The sequence below is a fragment of the Glycine max genome, chromosome 9 (assembly GCF_000004515.6).
Source record: "Glycine max cultivar Williams 82 chromosome 9, Glycine_max_v4.0, whole genome shotgun sequence".
NCBI lineage: Eukaryota > Viridiplantae > Streptophyta > Magnoliopsida > Fabales > Fabaceae > Glycine > Glycine max.
In genome coordinates, this window is record NC_038245.2 from 5,953,054 (window position 1) to 5,970,494 (window position 17,441).

Here is a 17,441-nt window from a genome sequence, read left to right on the forward strand (position 1 = left end):
ATTAGTATAAGTCTCTAAAAAAATATTAGTATAAGAAATCATTATTAACAGTAAATAGAAATTAAATTTCCAAATAAATAAGTAATTTTTATTTGCTAATTGGACTATGATTGGATAAATATGTGTTAGAATATAAGTGTGAGATAAAATTTCAAATCCGATAAGAATAAAAAGATTGAATATTATATAAGTAAAAACAAGACCAATAAACTTAAATCTTAATATTTTAAATTAAAGTGTGATGTCAAGATCATTTATGTGATTGTTTATGATTCATTGGTATAAATTTCTTTGATTTACCCCCTTGGATTGTACAATAATATGTATTTTGTGTAATTAATTAATAATTAAAATTATTCTGATTTTTTTAAAAGATTATTCAATGAATATTAATACAATAAATTTTGTGTCGAATATTTAAAATATGTTTTTTATGTGATTGAAATATTTTTTTGATTTTGCTCAAAACCAATGAGCTTCGGTACCAATTATTTGGAAGTGATTCATATTTAAATTTTATCCATAAGTGAGTAGCTCATTTATTCTCACACGCAATTGTATTAGTATCTTAAAATATGAGTTGAATTATTTTAATTAATTTTAAATCCTAATCAAAATGTTTTTGGCGGGAGCTTTTGGCTAAAACCTTGAAAGTAGACTAAACCAAAATTCCTTGTACATTAATGCTATTAATGCGCCCAGTTTTTCTATAATAACTCAAGACGTACCTGAAGGGTTATTTAATCTCTTACAATAATGTCAAATTGGGAAACATCTACAAAGACAGAAAGATCAAACTATCAAAATATGCACACACGTGAGTGTTAAGTTATTAGGACAAAAACGATTTGCAGATAGGACGGGAAAAAATAGAAACAGACAATATAATATAGTACTCATACGATCACCAACAGTATAACATCGGTAATTTTATTTAAAAAGACAAATAAAATAAAATAAAAAGAGGGGAGTGAGTTTTATTAGGTTTTGGAAACTCATCAAGACTCAACCTTTTATACAAAATACTTACATGTTACTCATTCAAGGTTTTTATATGGATTTAAATATACTTATTTTTAGTATATGAATCTGTTTCTTTTCAAATTTGTTAGTTTGGTGTTTTCATAACCAGGACAACATGATCTTGAATAAACTTTTATATGAATTATATTTTTAAAAAAAAACGATATTATTTAAATTCGTAGTGAAGTGAATGACTTTCCGACAGCATTTTGGTTTTAGAAAAAGATGAGTGGTGACTGGGATCCTTTGACGATCATGCATGTTTGGTGGAAACGAATCCTTTATCAATTAAAAGTTTTCTTAGCCCTTTCTTTCATCAGAATCATAGTAGATAGATAATTAAAGGGTCACATATATACCTTATCTAGCCATCTAGTATCTATCACTATCAAGAGGACATGCAAGATAGAGTGCCCAAAAAACATGTAATAAATGGATCCCTACTTAAGCATTTTTACATTAATATTAATGGTTATCAAGTGGCTGGGTATTCGTCTAACAAACGTGGCAATCTCATCTGATCCTCATCCTTTCTCACCGACCCTCCTTCAAGTCCAATCTATAGCAGCAACTACATGCCATGGCAAGTTGGTGACTGCTTTTTCTCTCTTGTTTATGTAACATGAAGTTAATTTGGCACTAAGTGCTATTTGCTAAAGGTATAGAAATTTGAAGATTAAGATTTGTTGTCATATCGGTTGTCACATGAGTTTGATAATCTTTGGATATATATATATATATAAAATAAAATGTTCATAGTCAAACTTTATACAAAAGTTCAAGTCCCAAATTTACAACCACTAATCTTAAAGAATTGCCAATAGTCATCAGAGATTATGATAAGCTCTGTTCTTTTGCCTGAGTTGCATGAGCATTAAAATTCTAATTTACATTGTATTTGTTTGGTATTGTAAAAAGTTAAAAAGAAAATTAAATAAAGGGATCTATTGTTGGGAAAAGTGAAGAAAAATAGTTTGAGAGATGCCATCAAATGACTTATCTTAAAGATTTATTGGTTCCGCCCAAGATGCTACTAAAATCTTTCAAGATATAATAATTCACACTTCCAAAAGTAATATAGATAAACATAATAACAAGGACATATAAGTTAATTAATTAAGTAAGATGTAAGTATTATAAATTTTTTGATATCATATTCAATTTTTATGGATGAAAAAATCGTTATATAATAAAAGTAGGATATTTCTATTGTGATTTTCAACACTCCTTCTCAAGATAAAGCATAAATACTGGATATTTCTTTTTTATGTTATTGATATCGAGTATTTATTGATTTTGTCAATGATTAATCTCCGTCGAAAAACCTAATTTATCACCTCTAATGGGTTCTTTCCTCTCAATTATGTTTTTTCATGCATAAGAGTTAAACTTGAGACCTTACTTAAAGAGACCACATAAATATAATAATTCCTTTGCCTAAAGCATTTTTATGTATTTCAGGATCCACATTACAACATTTAAATGATCCTAGTGGGGAGAGTTAAGAACTAGCTTACCACATTGACTACAAAAGCAATGTTTGGATGAGTGATTGTGAGGAAGTTTAATTTTCCAACCTACCTTGTATATCCCCCTGGATTTGATATGGACTCCCCTTGATTGGGTGGCAGTTTCGCATTAGGATCTATAAGAGTGTCAAAAAATTTGGCATTCAATTGGCCAATTTCTTCAAGGATGTGTCAATAGCATATTTTCTTTGAGAGATCATCATACATCCTTGGATTGGGCTACCTTAATGCCTAAGAAGTATTGAGGTTCAACAAGATCCTTGGTCTAGAACTAGCATAAGAGGAATTGCTTTAGTTGGATTATGTCATGTTGATAACATCCTATGATGATGATGTCAATGAAATACACAAAGAGGAAAACGTATCCTTGTGATGAATAGCAAAAGAATATTGAGTGGCCAACTTCATTGCGGATCATACCAAATAGATGTGCAATTGTAGAAAATTTGTCAAACCAACAAAAGGGGATTGTGTAAGCCAATATAAGGACCTATGAAGCCAACAAACCATATTGTGAAGGACTCCCCCTAAGCAACAAAACCAGGTGGTAGCTCCATGTATACTTCCTCCACGGGATCACCATGTAGAAAGGCATTCTTAATTTTCAACTGAAAAAACGGGCGACAAGTACACCTGAGTGTAGCCCTTTGCCACTAAAAGGCCTTAAAACAATCTCAAATATTTATCACTGGTATTACAAAAATGTCATTTTCTCACATAAGACAATGATTTTTCCAAGAATTTATGTAAATTTCTAATATAAAACCATTTTTGTACTTGTGAGTTTTTAAAGAAAACATCAAGTATTTTTAAGTCTTTTTGAAGCAAGATTTGTTTTATGACACTCAACACACAAGATTTAGAGAGATTTTTTTTGTAGGAATCACACTTAGTGTCACTTTATTAGCATTTTGCATGATTCAAATAGAAGACCATCCAAAGTTAACTATAAGCACCATGACTATTGCACTAATTAGCATGACCATTCTAGAAAGCACAATTTTATTCGTGAAGTTATACTTGGCTTGAGACAACTACATTAAGCATAATATTATTGAACTGACATTAAAAGGGAGACAAAACAAAATGTAGGTCTTCCCATCATGTTATATGGTGTAATATCTCATTGTATTCACATGTGGAAGAATTATCTATTTAACGGGATAATTTGTGTTCAATTTTCTCCGTGTGTAAAATTCTCTTGGGTCAACGATAATCATACATTGTGAACGAGATTATCATGTCATTCTTCGACTTTTGACTTACGAGATACTAATAGAATACAAAAGTGGTGGGTGGAAGCTCTCCCATGGTTCCTTCATCTTTCTTCTTCATGAATTTTTTGGCCTACACATGTTCATGAGTAGCTAAATTTGTCATTGTTAGAGTTAGATGTAATTAAACTAACTTTTATGTTATCTATATGACTCATTAATCCATTTTTATTCTTCAATATTAATGTTGTAGGTCTTTAGTTCATGCTTTGTATGGTTTGATCATTCATATTTTGTTATTTGTTTTATTTTGTGATTGGAAAATAAGATTTGGGCATACACATAAGTTTATTATCAAATCTATTAGAATTTACATATTGCATCCAGTCAGCATATATACTTTATTTGTAAAAGAATTATTTTCCTCTTTTCAAAGGAAAATAACAATAAAAATATATGTTATACAAAATTAAGATATTATAGAAAATTTGAAGAATATACCAAGTTCCAAATTTAGACGTTATTAACAAAACTCTCCATTCTTTTAATAGAATTTCGTTTTGTGTTTAAATTGAAGTTAGCTATATAATCAATCATATCCCAAGCGGAATACCATTCTATGTTCCAACCAATGAAAGCATAGTAAAATCATCCCAAAAATTAAAATAAGGCTCGAACAACAATTTCAATTAAAAAAAATTAAGAAAAGCAAGCAAATTCAATGGAAATGCAAAGAAGAAATCTCATTCTAAATGAAGAACTATCCTTCGGTAACTTCTCAGAGTGGATGAGATGTTGTGTGAATAAATAGATCCTTAACAGTATTGGAAAAGGTGAAAGTAAAATGAAAGATGTGTCAAATATCATTGTTTTAAGTATTTATAGGTAATACAAAATTTTTCATGGTATAAACTCGAGCAAACAGAACAACTTAGAGATAAACACATGTAACCCAAAATGTTTTAGAGAAGAAAAAGGGGCATCAAGCAATGAAATAGTACAGCACTTTTCAGCCATACCCCTGTTGCAATTTTAAAACTTTAGAGCAAATATTATTTCTGAAGTACATTTTGTAGTTAATGAAAATAAATGTGTCAACGAAACAATCATGACTGAATTAGAATGAAAATTACGGTTAAGAAAAACAAATCAATCAGTCATAAATAGTCATAAGTACATATTTTCATTTTAAGATTTAAAGATGCTATAATTTAAATCTTTTAAATACATTTACAAATTTACAACACCATTCACATAGATAAGGGGGCATTTTCATAACTAATTACTTGTTATAATCTTTCCTTTTTCCTGTAATCAAGTGAAGTACCCATGGAGAAAAAGGAAACTAGGAAGGTAGCTTTATGCTTCTAGGGAAGAAAAAAAACCTTTAAAAATAAGCAGTGTTATATATGTGTTGTTTTTGCTTCTTGAATTGCCAAATGGTTACTAAAATGTGCAATTGGAAGGGATAAAGCCATTAAAGAGCCAAGACAAGTCATATCGAGACAAGGCAAAAAAAGAAAAAATGGAGAAGTGTTTTGAAAAAAAAAATGTTTAGGATTTTTTTTTTAGACGGGGAGATGGGCCCACTTCTTCGTGGTGGGGCCCAGAAATTGCAAATGCAGTTTTCGGATTTTTGTATGAAAATTCAGCAGTACAGCTTGAGAGTGACGAGAATTTAAAGCCTTTACTTTTTGTTTTGTTGGAGGGAGGATATGTCACTATTTTATTTGGGAGAGAAAAGAACATAAAGATAAAAACATTTTAAAAAAAATTATATTGTTTAGTTAAGTAGGCAAAATAAGGAAAGAAAATTTTCAGAATTTGTTTTTTGAAAATAATATTAACCATTCTCCTCATTTAATTTTTTTTTCTTTTCCTAAAAAACTATTAATTTTTTACTTAAATCAATAAAAAAAGTGAGTATAAAAAATTTCAATAAAACAAATGGCTAGATATAAGCATGTATATAATTTTTTTTGTAAATAAAATTTACTGAAGTTCATTTTTTTTACTAAGATATCATTTAATTGATAGTTAAAAAACAATTCCTTTAAAAACTTAAAAATCATCGATTAAGGAAACTTTAACCCTCCAACCCATATATTAAACTTCATGTTTGGCTACTTGGCATGTTATGATTTGTGATTGGAATGAATGAACTGGAAAAAGATGATAATGGTTGAAGTCAAAGGATTTACCTCATGCTACACGTGGTTGAAGATGCTGCAACTTGACAATGGAAATTCATAAAAGTACGAGACATTTTTTCTCATTTCTATATATCTACATATGCATTTCATCTGTGCACTATTGGCCCTTTTTTTTATATAGAAATTACATTTCATTATACTAAAATTTAAAACTTCTTATATTATAAAAATATTCAATACCTTATGTAGGCGATGAGGAGATAAGGATGATTTTGGGTAGGTTACTAAATATTTGTTTTTATACTTATATTTAAAAAAAAAATTGTGTGCCACTACTAAATTATCATCAGTAGAACCTTTCAAGAAAAAAATTATCATCAGTAAAATGATTCATATCCATGTTGTATATATACTTATTGGACACCTGTATCTATATTTGAAACCATTGCTTGCATTTTAATAAACTTAAATATGATTTTTTTTTCTCTTTAGTATACAAGGATAATATTAAAGTTCTTTTTTTTGTCTTGGGTGGGTTAGTCTTTTAAAATGTGGTAAATAAAGTTTGAATTTTAATAGAGATATACCTATATTAGTCTGATAGTATCTCAAATAAGTTACCTAAAAAAAGTACCTTAAATAGGAATATCTTTGAAGAAAATACTTATTGGAAAAAAAAACATTAAGATTCATATTTATTTAAATCACTAGGTAAAGTACAACAATGTTATGTTATATATCTTGAGAAAAAATTACAAACGAGTAGGCTCTCAGAGCTACTTGAACTAAGGCTTTTGAGTTCATTCAACTATTTCTCTTTTTTTCTGAGAAAAAGTTTAGATGAATTGATTTTGAGGTTCATTAAAATTGAGATAGACTTTGTTTATGTTTGATGAGGCCTTTAAGGAGTTTATAAGTTCCCTTGACTAAAATAAATTTGCATTGATTATAGTACTTATTTTTGTAACTTATTTTTCATAAGTTAGCTTATTTTGATAAACTATTTAAATTTAAGAAATATAAATTAGCTTATTAGCTACTAACTTTTTTCTTCTTAATTTTATCTTTATTATTTTATTTGAAATTTTATTTTACCTTTTTATTCAATTTAAAAATACTCAAATTTAATTTTATGTTCTTACACGCACATGACACATACAATAGTCAAGTTATCAATTGTAATCACTACATCATTCCTAATTAGAAATTCTTTGAATCACATCAACATTACAATCCTTTGCTAAATTAGTCTTTTTTTTTCTAAATTTATATGACCTAATTTTTTCCCTTACATATTTTTACTTTATCATTTCAATTCATAAAAGTAAAAATTCCCTTTTATGTTACCTAAACCCTATACACAATTGAATATGTCATTTTATGTCATTTGATATTTATTAATTAACTTATCAACTAGTCTTATCAAACATTTTCAATTAAATGATCTAGTTTTCAGTTTTTTAGCTCCTAACATATAGTTTATAAGCTTTCAACTAGTATTACCAAACATAACTTTTAAGACTCAAAGAAGTGACAAAATGAGTCATCTTGACTAACTCAAATTAACTTAATTACCATGAGATTATTAAAAAATTTCATCCCAACCTGACTTATTTTATTGGAGAGCCAAAAAATATAAAATTCAACTCAACCCACCATGGGTTAGGGATCAAGTGATTTGGCTCACAATTTGATTCACCTAATTTTAAAAAATCAAAAATAAAAAATAGAAAAATAGATAAACATAAAAATTAACAAAATTAGAAAATATGAAAAATAAAACAAAAATAAAATATCAAGGAAACTTAAAACAAAAAGGAAAGAAGAAAATAAAATAAAAATTAGAAAAATAAGAGAATGGGTTAACATGGGTGAATTCGACTCACCCAAATAGGCTCATGTTAAGTTGTTAACCTATTTTGTTGAGTCAAATCAATCCATGAAAAAATGAGTTAATATTTATCTAATTGGTTTAGCTAATACTGTATGATTTCTATAATAAATATATATTTTCTAATTCCTTAATTAGTGTACTTAGCAAAACCCTAATTATATTTGAGTGATAATACTTTTTTTATGTGTGACCTATAATACTTTGCGGGAAACCAAATGTACATTCTATCATTTTGTTGTTGTGTGCACTAAAAATATCTATATTTTAGATATTTTTCATATATTAAAAAATGAACTATTTATCAAATTATACATTAAGCCACATTTGTTCAAGTGGAATTAAAATAAAATTTCTTGCGCAATATCTCATTATGAGTCTCAATGTAAAAAAATAGGACATGGTGTCTCTGTTGTCCCTTTTCAAGTTGTCCTTGTACTGTCCTTTTATAACGACGTTGTTTTGAAGGGACAACTTGAAAAATGACAGCATAGAAGCCAATTTCAAAAAAACATGGTTAAAAGAAAAAAAAACACAAAAAATAAACAATCTCACAAGTTTTTATAAATCATTTGTCTTTTGTGCCTATAGTATATTGTGATTGTTGTAATTAGACTCTTTGACTTCTAAGAGAAACCAAGATATTTTCACAGTTTCAATCTTTTAGATTAGCTAAAAAAATTAACCTTTCTACCTAACTTAATCCCACATAGGGATGAGAATAGGTTATGCCGTTGACACGAGCCTCTGGTCTGACATATTTAAAGTTTGACATGTTTAATTTAAAAAAGTTAAGCTTAAACTATTAAAAAAACTTATTTAGTTAAATAGTCTAGGCTTGAGCTCATAAAAAAAGCCTATTAGGTCTGATAAACCATCTTACTTGCATATTAAACACATATATTTAATATATTAATAAATTAATAATCTCATATCATAAATAAAATAATTTTTGAAATAAAATAATTATTATTAAAATAAATTAACGTAAATTGTAACTTCAACTTTGTGAATCATAAATATGTAATATGTTAGGGTGATAATGTCTCGCATGCGAATTTTTTTATTCCCATTGGTTAAGTTTTGGGGAAGAATGTACATTTTTTTTAATCTTGACATGAACATATTAATAGATAAAAGAAAAACAAAATACTAAAAAGAAAAATAGAATTTACGCACTATCCAGCTGAAAGACGTGATCCATGAATCAAATATGTAGGTATGCTATGTTGTTGGACACCATTTTTTGTTTGGTTTTATTGTGAGAGACATTAACACAATTAGTTGTTGAAAAACTAAGGTCTCATTCGAGTGGTTGTCAATTTCTGGTTTTTTGTTTTAAAATACGATTTCAAAACGAAAATATGTTCAACAAAAATGGGACTGAGTTGGTTTTTTGCTTCTTTTTAAAACAATTTTTACCCCATCTTAAAAATAATAAAAATAGGTTTTTGGGTTTTTGTTGTTGGTTTTACTCTAACCTTTAGCACTTCTCCTTCAAGCTACTCTCTCATTTTCCAGTCACGGTCTCCGATTGCCATTCACCGGTCACTGATAATGGTCGTGGTTGTCGATTACTGGTCACGATCGTTGATCGCCAATAACAGTTGTGATCACCGGTCGCTGATAACGATCATCGTACGCTAGTCATAGTCATTTATCATAGTCACTTATTGTTGATCACGGTTATGATTGTTGATAATGGTTATGATCACTGATTGCGGATCACCAGTCCATTTGATTGACCTTTTTTGGGATTATAAAATTTTGATGTTGAAGGTACATGGGAGAAATTTGGGAATAATTTTTAAATTAATTATGAAGTTTCTTTTTTATTTTGCAACAGTTTTTAAAATCAAAGTTGAAATTAAAATTCAAAACAAAATTTGAGTTTGATTTTTAAATATTTCAAAAAATTACCCCGATCAGGACCAATATGAATTGTAAGTTTCACTTTTGAAAAAAAAAGTAATTTAAATTTGAATATAAAATAAGTTTTTGAATAGACTAATAAGTCAGACCCAAATTTTCAAAAAGGTAATATGAGACAACAAAAAAAACTTTTAATGGATAACAAGTTAAAATTAAACTTTAATTTTATAAAACATATCCAACCTATTTACCAAAAGTCCTGACATATTCCCATCTCTAAATTTCCACGTTAAACTTATCACCCCTGCCCATAAATGTGTCCATACAGTAATCCTTGTTGGCCATTTCATCCTATATTTTCCCATCGTTTTCAATAAGCCTAAAAGGCAAAATCACTAAAGTAAATTCACACTCGAATGTAATCTTCCCACCCAAATTCAAGTTACACTTCCCAAAGCAAAAGCCAGACTTCTTAATGGGCAATGTCTTGCAGTTGCAGTTGTTACGTGTGAAGGATGAGGACAGTGAAAAAAAAAGAATTAGAAAAAAAAGGGTCCCATTCTTCCCTCCTTTTCTTTCTTTCTCCAAATCTATATAAAGCAGCACCATTTGCATCAACGTTTACCTCAACTCACCCATCAAACCACACACCTCACCTATTAGAAGTAACAAAAGACCCTCCCTCTCAAAAGAATAAACAAGTATAAAAAAGAAGGCACTTCCCTCAAACAGAAACTACCCTCTATCTCTCTCTTTTCAAGCCTTAAATGAGTAAAAAAGAGTGAAGAAAGGAAAGAAAGGAGCACCATTTTTGGTTTGAGAAACATAATTAGCAAGAGAGTTCAAAATGGGGAAGAGAGAGTTTAATGGGGTGGTGTTGATGATGCTGTGTTTGTGGGTTTGTGGTGTCACAGCCTCTGTGACTTATGACCACAAAGCCATTGTGGTTGATGGCAAGAGAAGAATTTTGATCTCTGGCTCCATTCATTATCCTAGAAGCACACCTCAAGTACTCACTCCTCTCCATATTTGATATTTCCATTATGGCTGCATTAAATTTTTTTTTCAATCATTTCTTGCATTTGTTTAGCTTTTTTTTTTTTACCCTTTCATGCATGCATCATGAATCATGCTTGTTGATGCAGATGTGGCCAGACCTTATTCAAAAGGCCAAAGATGGAGGCCTTGATGTCATTCAGACCTATGTGTTTTGGAATGGCCATGAACCTTCTCCTGGACAAGTAATGCAAATACATTTCCTTAATTTTATTATTTATTTTACTTTTATAGCATATTATATCCAAGTTTTTACATTTTCATTCAATCACAATCATCAATATATAGTTTGTTGACTTTTACAAACTATTTCAAAAGTAGTACCAACGGTGATTTCTGATTGATTGAGAATATATTAATGTTTCATAGAAATTATACTCTCTCCAAATTCCAATCCCATTCTTTTTTTGTTTTTGTAAGTTTAAAATGGAAAAGACTCATTGAAGTTTTATGTGATGTTGAAAATTTGCAGTACTATTTCGAAGATAGGTTCGACTTGGTTAAATTCGTGAAGCTCGCGCAGCAAGCAGGCCTCTATGTTCATCTCCGTATTGGTCCCTACATATGTGCTGAATGGAACTTGGGGTAATGATTTTAATGATGTTATATGAACACCTTCTTATGGGAAGAAGAAAAAAATCTTTGGTTAAAAAAATGAAAATAATGATTCTTAGGAAACACTCAAAAGGTCACATGCTCTGTTTTTCTGTTCAGGGGATTTCCTGTCTGGCTCAAGTATGTTCCAGGCATTGCTTTCAGAACCGACAATGAGCCGTTCAAGGTTGGAGTTTTTCATTATGGAACCTCAATCATTATAATTATAATAATTAGCTTGTTATTATTGGTTGATTAAAAATAGTTTAATGAATTATTGAATCATATAACCATCACTTCAATTTTTTAATCATGGTGTGTGTAGGCTGCAATGCAAAAATTCACTGCAAAGATTGTCAGCTTGATGAAAGAAAATAGGTTGTTTCAATCCCAGGGTGGTCCAATAATTTTGTCACAGGTAAATACAAGACTAAATTTTTTAATTCGTAAGAATCAAATATAGTATCAGGAGATTTACAATATTTGCACACTGCTTAACCAACTGAGTCATATAATTTACTAGTATTATTGATTTTACTATAAAGTTCATTGAGCCAATTAGAATAATGATGATGCTTAACTTGGTGTGTTTTTTAACTGAATTTGACAGATTGAGAACGAGTATGGACCAGTGGAATGGGAAATTGGTGCTCCTGGAAAAGCTTATACGAAATGGGCTGCACAAATGGCTGTTGGTCTAGACACTGGTGTTCCATGGGTAATGTGCAAGCAAGAAGATGCTCCTGATCCTGTTGTAAGTTACTCCTTTTTTTTTCTTTATCCTAAAAAACGTTTCGTGTGTGTGTGGATTTGGATTTGAAGATGTCTTTTTTTGAATTTTTCCTCATACGATTCTTATTCTATTTTCTGTTAAATTTGTGTGACCCATCTAAATATGGTGGTGGGGTTTATAACAGTGTTAGGGATACTTTGGTTGGGATAAGGTTGTTTGCTTTTACTATACCATGATGTTTTTGTGGTTTTCTCTTAAGACCATTTGACCCTTTTCTGTGTTTTTTTACCTTTATTTGGAGGAAGGTTCTTTGGATTTTATTATCTATCTTCACTTTTCTCTTGCTTTTTTGGTTGTTTTGTTAAAGCAGTGATTGATTTTTATTTTTTTTGGTTTCCTTTACTCTTCTTAAACAAAAGAAAATTTGAGAAAGTGGCAAGATATGTTTTTTTAATGAGGGGAAGCTTGTTTTTTCACTAGCAAGTTGATTCTTATCCCTTGCAACTTTCTCTCTGTTCTGTGTTATTTTACTGACTGTGACACTATAGATTGACACCTGCAACGGATTCTACTGTGAAAACTTCAAGCCCAACAAGAACACCAAACCCAAAATGTGGACTGAGAATTGGACTGGCTGGTAAGTCCTAACAAATGCTACCTTTTAGGATGAAAATGTTTTTATTTTTAGTGCTATATTTAGTTTGATGTCTCTTGTTCTGTAGGTACACTGATTTTGGCGGTGCAGTCCCTCGTAGACCAGCAGAAGACTTGGCGTTCTCAGTTGCAAGATTCATACAGAATGGTGGTTCATTCGTTAACTACTATATGGTATGTTGGTTTTATCCATTGTGAATAGTTCCTAGTTCCTACATCATGTGCTACAACTCAACTCATGTTCTAGAAACTTTGGTTTGAGTCTAATATCTCACTTTCTTAATCCAGTACCATGGAGGAACGAACTTTGGCCGGACATCAGGTGGCCTCTTCATTGCCACTAGCTATGACTATGATGCGCCGCTTGATGAATACGGTATGCAGTAATGATAAATTGTTTAAATGCTTTGGATGATGATGATAATACACATTTAAAGCTCTTGAAAACATAAGGAAGCTTTTGGCTAAAGTGATAGTTTTATTGTCCTAGCAAAGTGCACAAATTCACTTTTAGGCACCATATGGAAAAAGCTGAAAAACATTTTCACATTAGCCTGATGCTTGTTCAATTATACCATTGTACCAGGACTTGAAAATGAACCAAAGTATGAGCATTTGAGAGCTTTGCATAAAGCAATAAAACAAAGTGAACCTGCTTTAGTGGCTACAGATCCCAAAGTGCAATCGCTTGGATATAACCTTGAGGTAAAGTTCCTAAGCTGGTTTGTGATGAAAACCAATGGAATTGCCTGAGTATTGAAAGTTCATTTGATTCCTTGTCTTAATATAATCTTAGGCCCACGTGTTCTCGGCCCCAGGTGCTTGTGCTGCATTCATTGCTAATTATGACACCAAATCTTATGCAAAAGCTAAATTTGGAAATGGGCAATATGATCTACCGCCTTGGTCTATCAGTATTCTTCCTGATTGCAAAACTGTTGTTTACAACACAGCAAAGGTAACACAAGACTGGTGACTATGTTAAATAAGTTATGCATTTTTGTTTTTCTTTAAAAAGGTACATGTGGTGAAATTATTTATAGAGAAATCAATCTGTCAGTGTGATATATTTCCTTGAAAAACTGGACAGTTCCTCTCAAGGTGTTCTTGAAGGAAGACAAAGATTAGTGTTTTGACTTTTGAGCAGAATTCCTTTGTATTTACTATGTTAATGTTTTTGAAGTGTGAAACTGTGAATATTCACATAATTTACCGACTTTATGTAGGTTGGTTACGGCTGGCTGAAAAAGATGACTCCTGTAAACAGTGCATTTGCTTGGCAGTCATACAATGAAGAACCTGCCTCATCCAGTCAAGCTGATTCCATTGCAGCATATGCACTTTGGGAGCAGGTCAACGTGACCCGCGATTCTTCAGATTATTTGTGGTATATGACAGAGTAAGCATCTTTCAACTTATCACACTTCTTAAAGATAAATTATTGAAATGTTAATCTCTTACTGCATAATGTTTCTATCCTCTCTCCATCTAATCAATATTGATGTCCTTTGTTCAGTGTCAACGTTAATGCTAATGAAGGATTTCTAAAGAATGGACAATCTCCTCTTCTAACTGTAATGTCAGCTGGCCATGTTCTCCATGTGTTCATTAACGGTCAACTTGCAGGTGAATAACATTGTTATGCCTCTTTTGCTTAGTGTTTTTCTATAATAAACTCCAGTTTTACATGTTGAACTTCTGTGTGAATGCAGGAACTGTGTGGGGGGGATTGGGAAATCCTAAATTGACATTTAGTGACAATGTGAAGCTGAGGGCTGGCAATAACAAGCTTTCTTTACTTAGCGTTGCAGTTGGTCTCCCGGTTAGTTCTCTCTTTTCTGATATCCATTTTTTCTGTAACAATTTTAATCTGTTGATGAGTAGTATTTTGTAAATGTTAATCATGTTTTGTATTCATTTAATACCAGAATGTTGGTGTGCACTTTGAAACATGGAATGCGGGGGTGTTAGGCCCAGTCACTCTGAAGGGTCTAAATGAGGGGACTCGAGACTTGTCCCGGCAGAAATGGTCTTACAAGGTATGTTATCTTGTACATATCTTGCTCACTAGCAACTTTGAAAGGTTTTATAACAATGCCGGGTGTATATTATCAAAAAGAAAAAAATACTGAGGTGAAGTTTAAACATTGGGATACTACACAATGAGATACTAATTGTTTATACATTTTGAAACTTAATCACTAATGAAGCAAAACTTCGTGGGAAAATTAGCATTGGTGCCATTCTAGGACATACAAAGAATGCATTATATCATTGAATATTGAAAAATGTGGATGAAATTAGCCCATGTAGGCACTAAGAAAAAGCATTAACTATGCACATTGTTGAGCAGATTTTAGTGCAGTATGCAAAAGATTATTTACTTTTGCTTTCAGAAAGGAGTAGCAGTAAAGATTAGATTTAACATATATTTCTTAATTTGTATGCTATTGGACAGGTTGGACTGAAAGGTGAATCCTTGAGCCTTCACACCGAAAGTGGGAGTAGCTCTGTGGAATGGATACAAGGATCATTAGTGGCTAAAAAACAACCTTTGACATGGTACAAGGTAAGAAAATAAACCCCACAAATGTTGCATTTCTGTCACTGTTATAGATATTCACCTGCATATATCATATATGCATGAACTCTGATTCATGAAATCTGATTCATTTCATGCCTAAATGTTGTTAGACAACTTTTAGCGCACCGGCCGGCAATGATCCATTGGCTCTAGATTTGGGAAGCATGGGAAAGGGTGAAGTGTGGGTAAACGGTCGAAGCATTGGTCGCCATTGGCCTGGATATATAGCACATGGTAGTTGCAATGCTTGTAATTATGCTGGATATTATACTGATACAAAATGCCGGACGAATTGTGGACAACCTTCTCAGAGATGGTGAGAATTCATACAACTTATTTTCCAACAGTGAGTGATGTAAATGCTTGAATATTAACCTATTTTCCAACAGGTATCATGTTCCTCGCTCATGGCTGAGCTCAGGTGGTAACTCCTTGGTTGTGTTTGAAGAATGGGGAGGTGACCCTAATGGAATTGCTTTGGTGAAAAGAACATGAAGTGTGATATTTTATGATGCTCTCTTAAAAGGGTATTACAACTATTCCATTTCTTTTAGTATTGTCCTTGTTTAATAGCACTATTCCAAGATTTTCCTAATAAAATCCTCAGCTAGAATTTATTCTACTGAATACTGATTAAGGAAGACAATTTGACATGGTTTTTTTTCAAGGCCTAATGTAACTTAGTAACCCTTGATCATTTTATGTTTTCCAATCTATCCTAATTATTAACACTCTTGATATTCATGTTATATGCACCCTTTCTTTCATAACTTTTGTTTTCTGTCTTGACTATTATGACAAAACATATAGAAATCAAATAATCAACAGATATAGACCATTTGAATTTGAAGATTTCCACTTTTTTCTTCCTCATTTTCTTCTGCTGCTCATTATCCTTGTGGTCTTTTTGTGCAGAGCAGCATTGACAGGCAATATATATCTTGTAACAAATGTCTAGGAAATGCAAAGAAGCTGTCAAGTGAGTCCTATGCGGTTAGGACCCTATGATGCAGCAATTTACCAAATACGTGTGGTTTAGATCATATTAGGTTCAGTATATAAAAAATATTTGAAGTTCATAATTGGTGCTCCTTGTCTTCTGGTTGTTCAAGTATACCTCAAAAGATTGCCAAGGCCTAATCATGCATTGCCTGGCCAAAAACAAAGATTTATATAAGAGAATTTGGATGCGCAAAGACTGTGTATACTGTACATAGTCAAGTCAGGCTATTGTGCTGAATATTGCCCCATGTATTACAGGGCTTGTATCAATGAAGATTGAGCCCTTACACATTTATTTAATTTACTATGATACAATGGAAAGAATTGTAGACACGCAAAATGTGTCGGAGAGTATATTTGCTATATTCTGCCAGAAATAATTGTGTTTTCCCATTATAATTATTATGTAAGAACAGATTGAAAGTAATAAAATATCCTTTGAAATATTTGTCTTGTTACTATTGTGTTTGTGGTTCTTGGTATGCAAAAGATCATTATATAAAGAAAGTCTTGGTATATGCCAGCAACCAATTTTCGTTAGGTTTAATTGCATTTTTTTATTTTTTATTTTTAAATTTTTGGCAAATTTTGCTGCTAATTTTTTTAATTTGATACATTTTACTCCCAACTTTTAAAAAACTTGTGAATTTTAAATCAATCATTTTTCCATTAATAAACAAAAATTGGGAGTCAAATTTGCCAGAAAATAAAAAGTTAAGATAAAATTTGCCAAAAAAATAAAAAATTATGTGTAAAATTTGCCAAAAAAAAAATAAGTTGGGGTAAAAAGTGTAACTATGTTTGGAGTAAAATGATCCAGAGTAAAATCTAAAAGTTTTTTAAAAGTTCTGGATAAAATGTATCAAATTAATTTGTTGGAGTAAAATTTGTCAAAAATTAAAAAGTTGAAGTAAAAATACAATTAAGCCTTTTTTATTGTAAAATAAAAATATATAAAAAATGACTTAGATAGACAAAGCCTGGTGTAATGATAATAGGCTCACCCTATAACTTCTGAAATTTGAGGATATAAGGAAAGGGAACAACGAAATGCCGAGGATATAACTTCTGATAAAGCACTTCTCTTCACTAGAATGGGCCTCAATAAGGATGTCAACTTTCGGGCTCTTGATCAG

The 17,441-nt window shown here is 31.0% G+C and overlaps 1 protein-coding gene across 2 annotated transcripts; it reads left to right on the forward strand.

Annotated features, from left to right (window-relative positions):
• Positions 1-10,007: 10,007 nt before the first annotated feature.
• Positions 10,008-16,749, forward strand: LOC100792629 (beta-galactosidase). Of its 2 annotated transcripts, none has more exons than XM_014761967.3 (19): positions 10,008-10,691; positions 10,828-10,923; positions 11,211-11,323; positions 11,453-11,519; positions 11,658-11,750; positions 11,943-12,086; positions 12,614-12,702; positions 12,788-12,893; positions 13,008-13,095; positions 13,306-13,424; positions 13,516-13,677; positions 13,946-14,118; positions 14,236-14,345; positions 14,432-14,541; positions 14,648-14,758; positions 15,178-15,288; positions 15,414-15,619; positions 15,693-15,830; positions 16,219-16,749. In XM_014761967.3, the coding sequence occupies exons 1-18, from the start codon at positions 10,530-10,532 to the stop codon at positions 15,796-15,798; spliced, it is 2,166 nt and encodes a 721-aa protein (XP_014617453.1). In that variant the 5' UTR covers positions 10,008-10,529; the 3' UTR covers positions 15,799-15,830; positions 16,219-16,749. The 2 variants fall into 2 exon arrangements, with proteins under 2 accessions (XP_014617453.1, XP_014617454.1); XM_014761968.3 differs by having other exon boundaries at positions 16,224-16,749.
• The last annotated feature ends 692 nt before the right edge of the window (positions 16,750-17,441 follow it).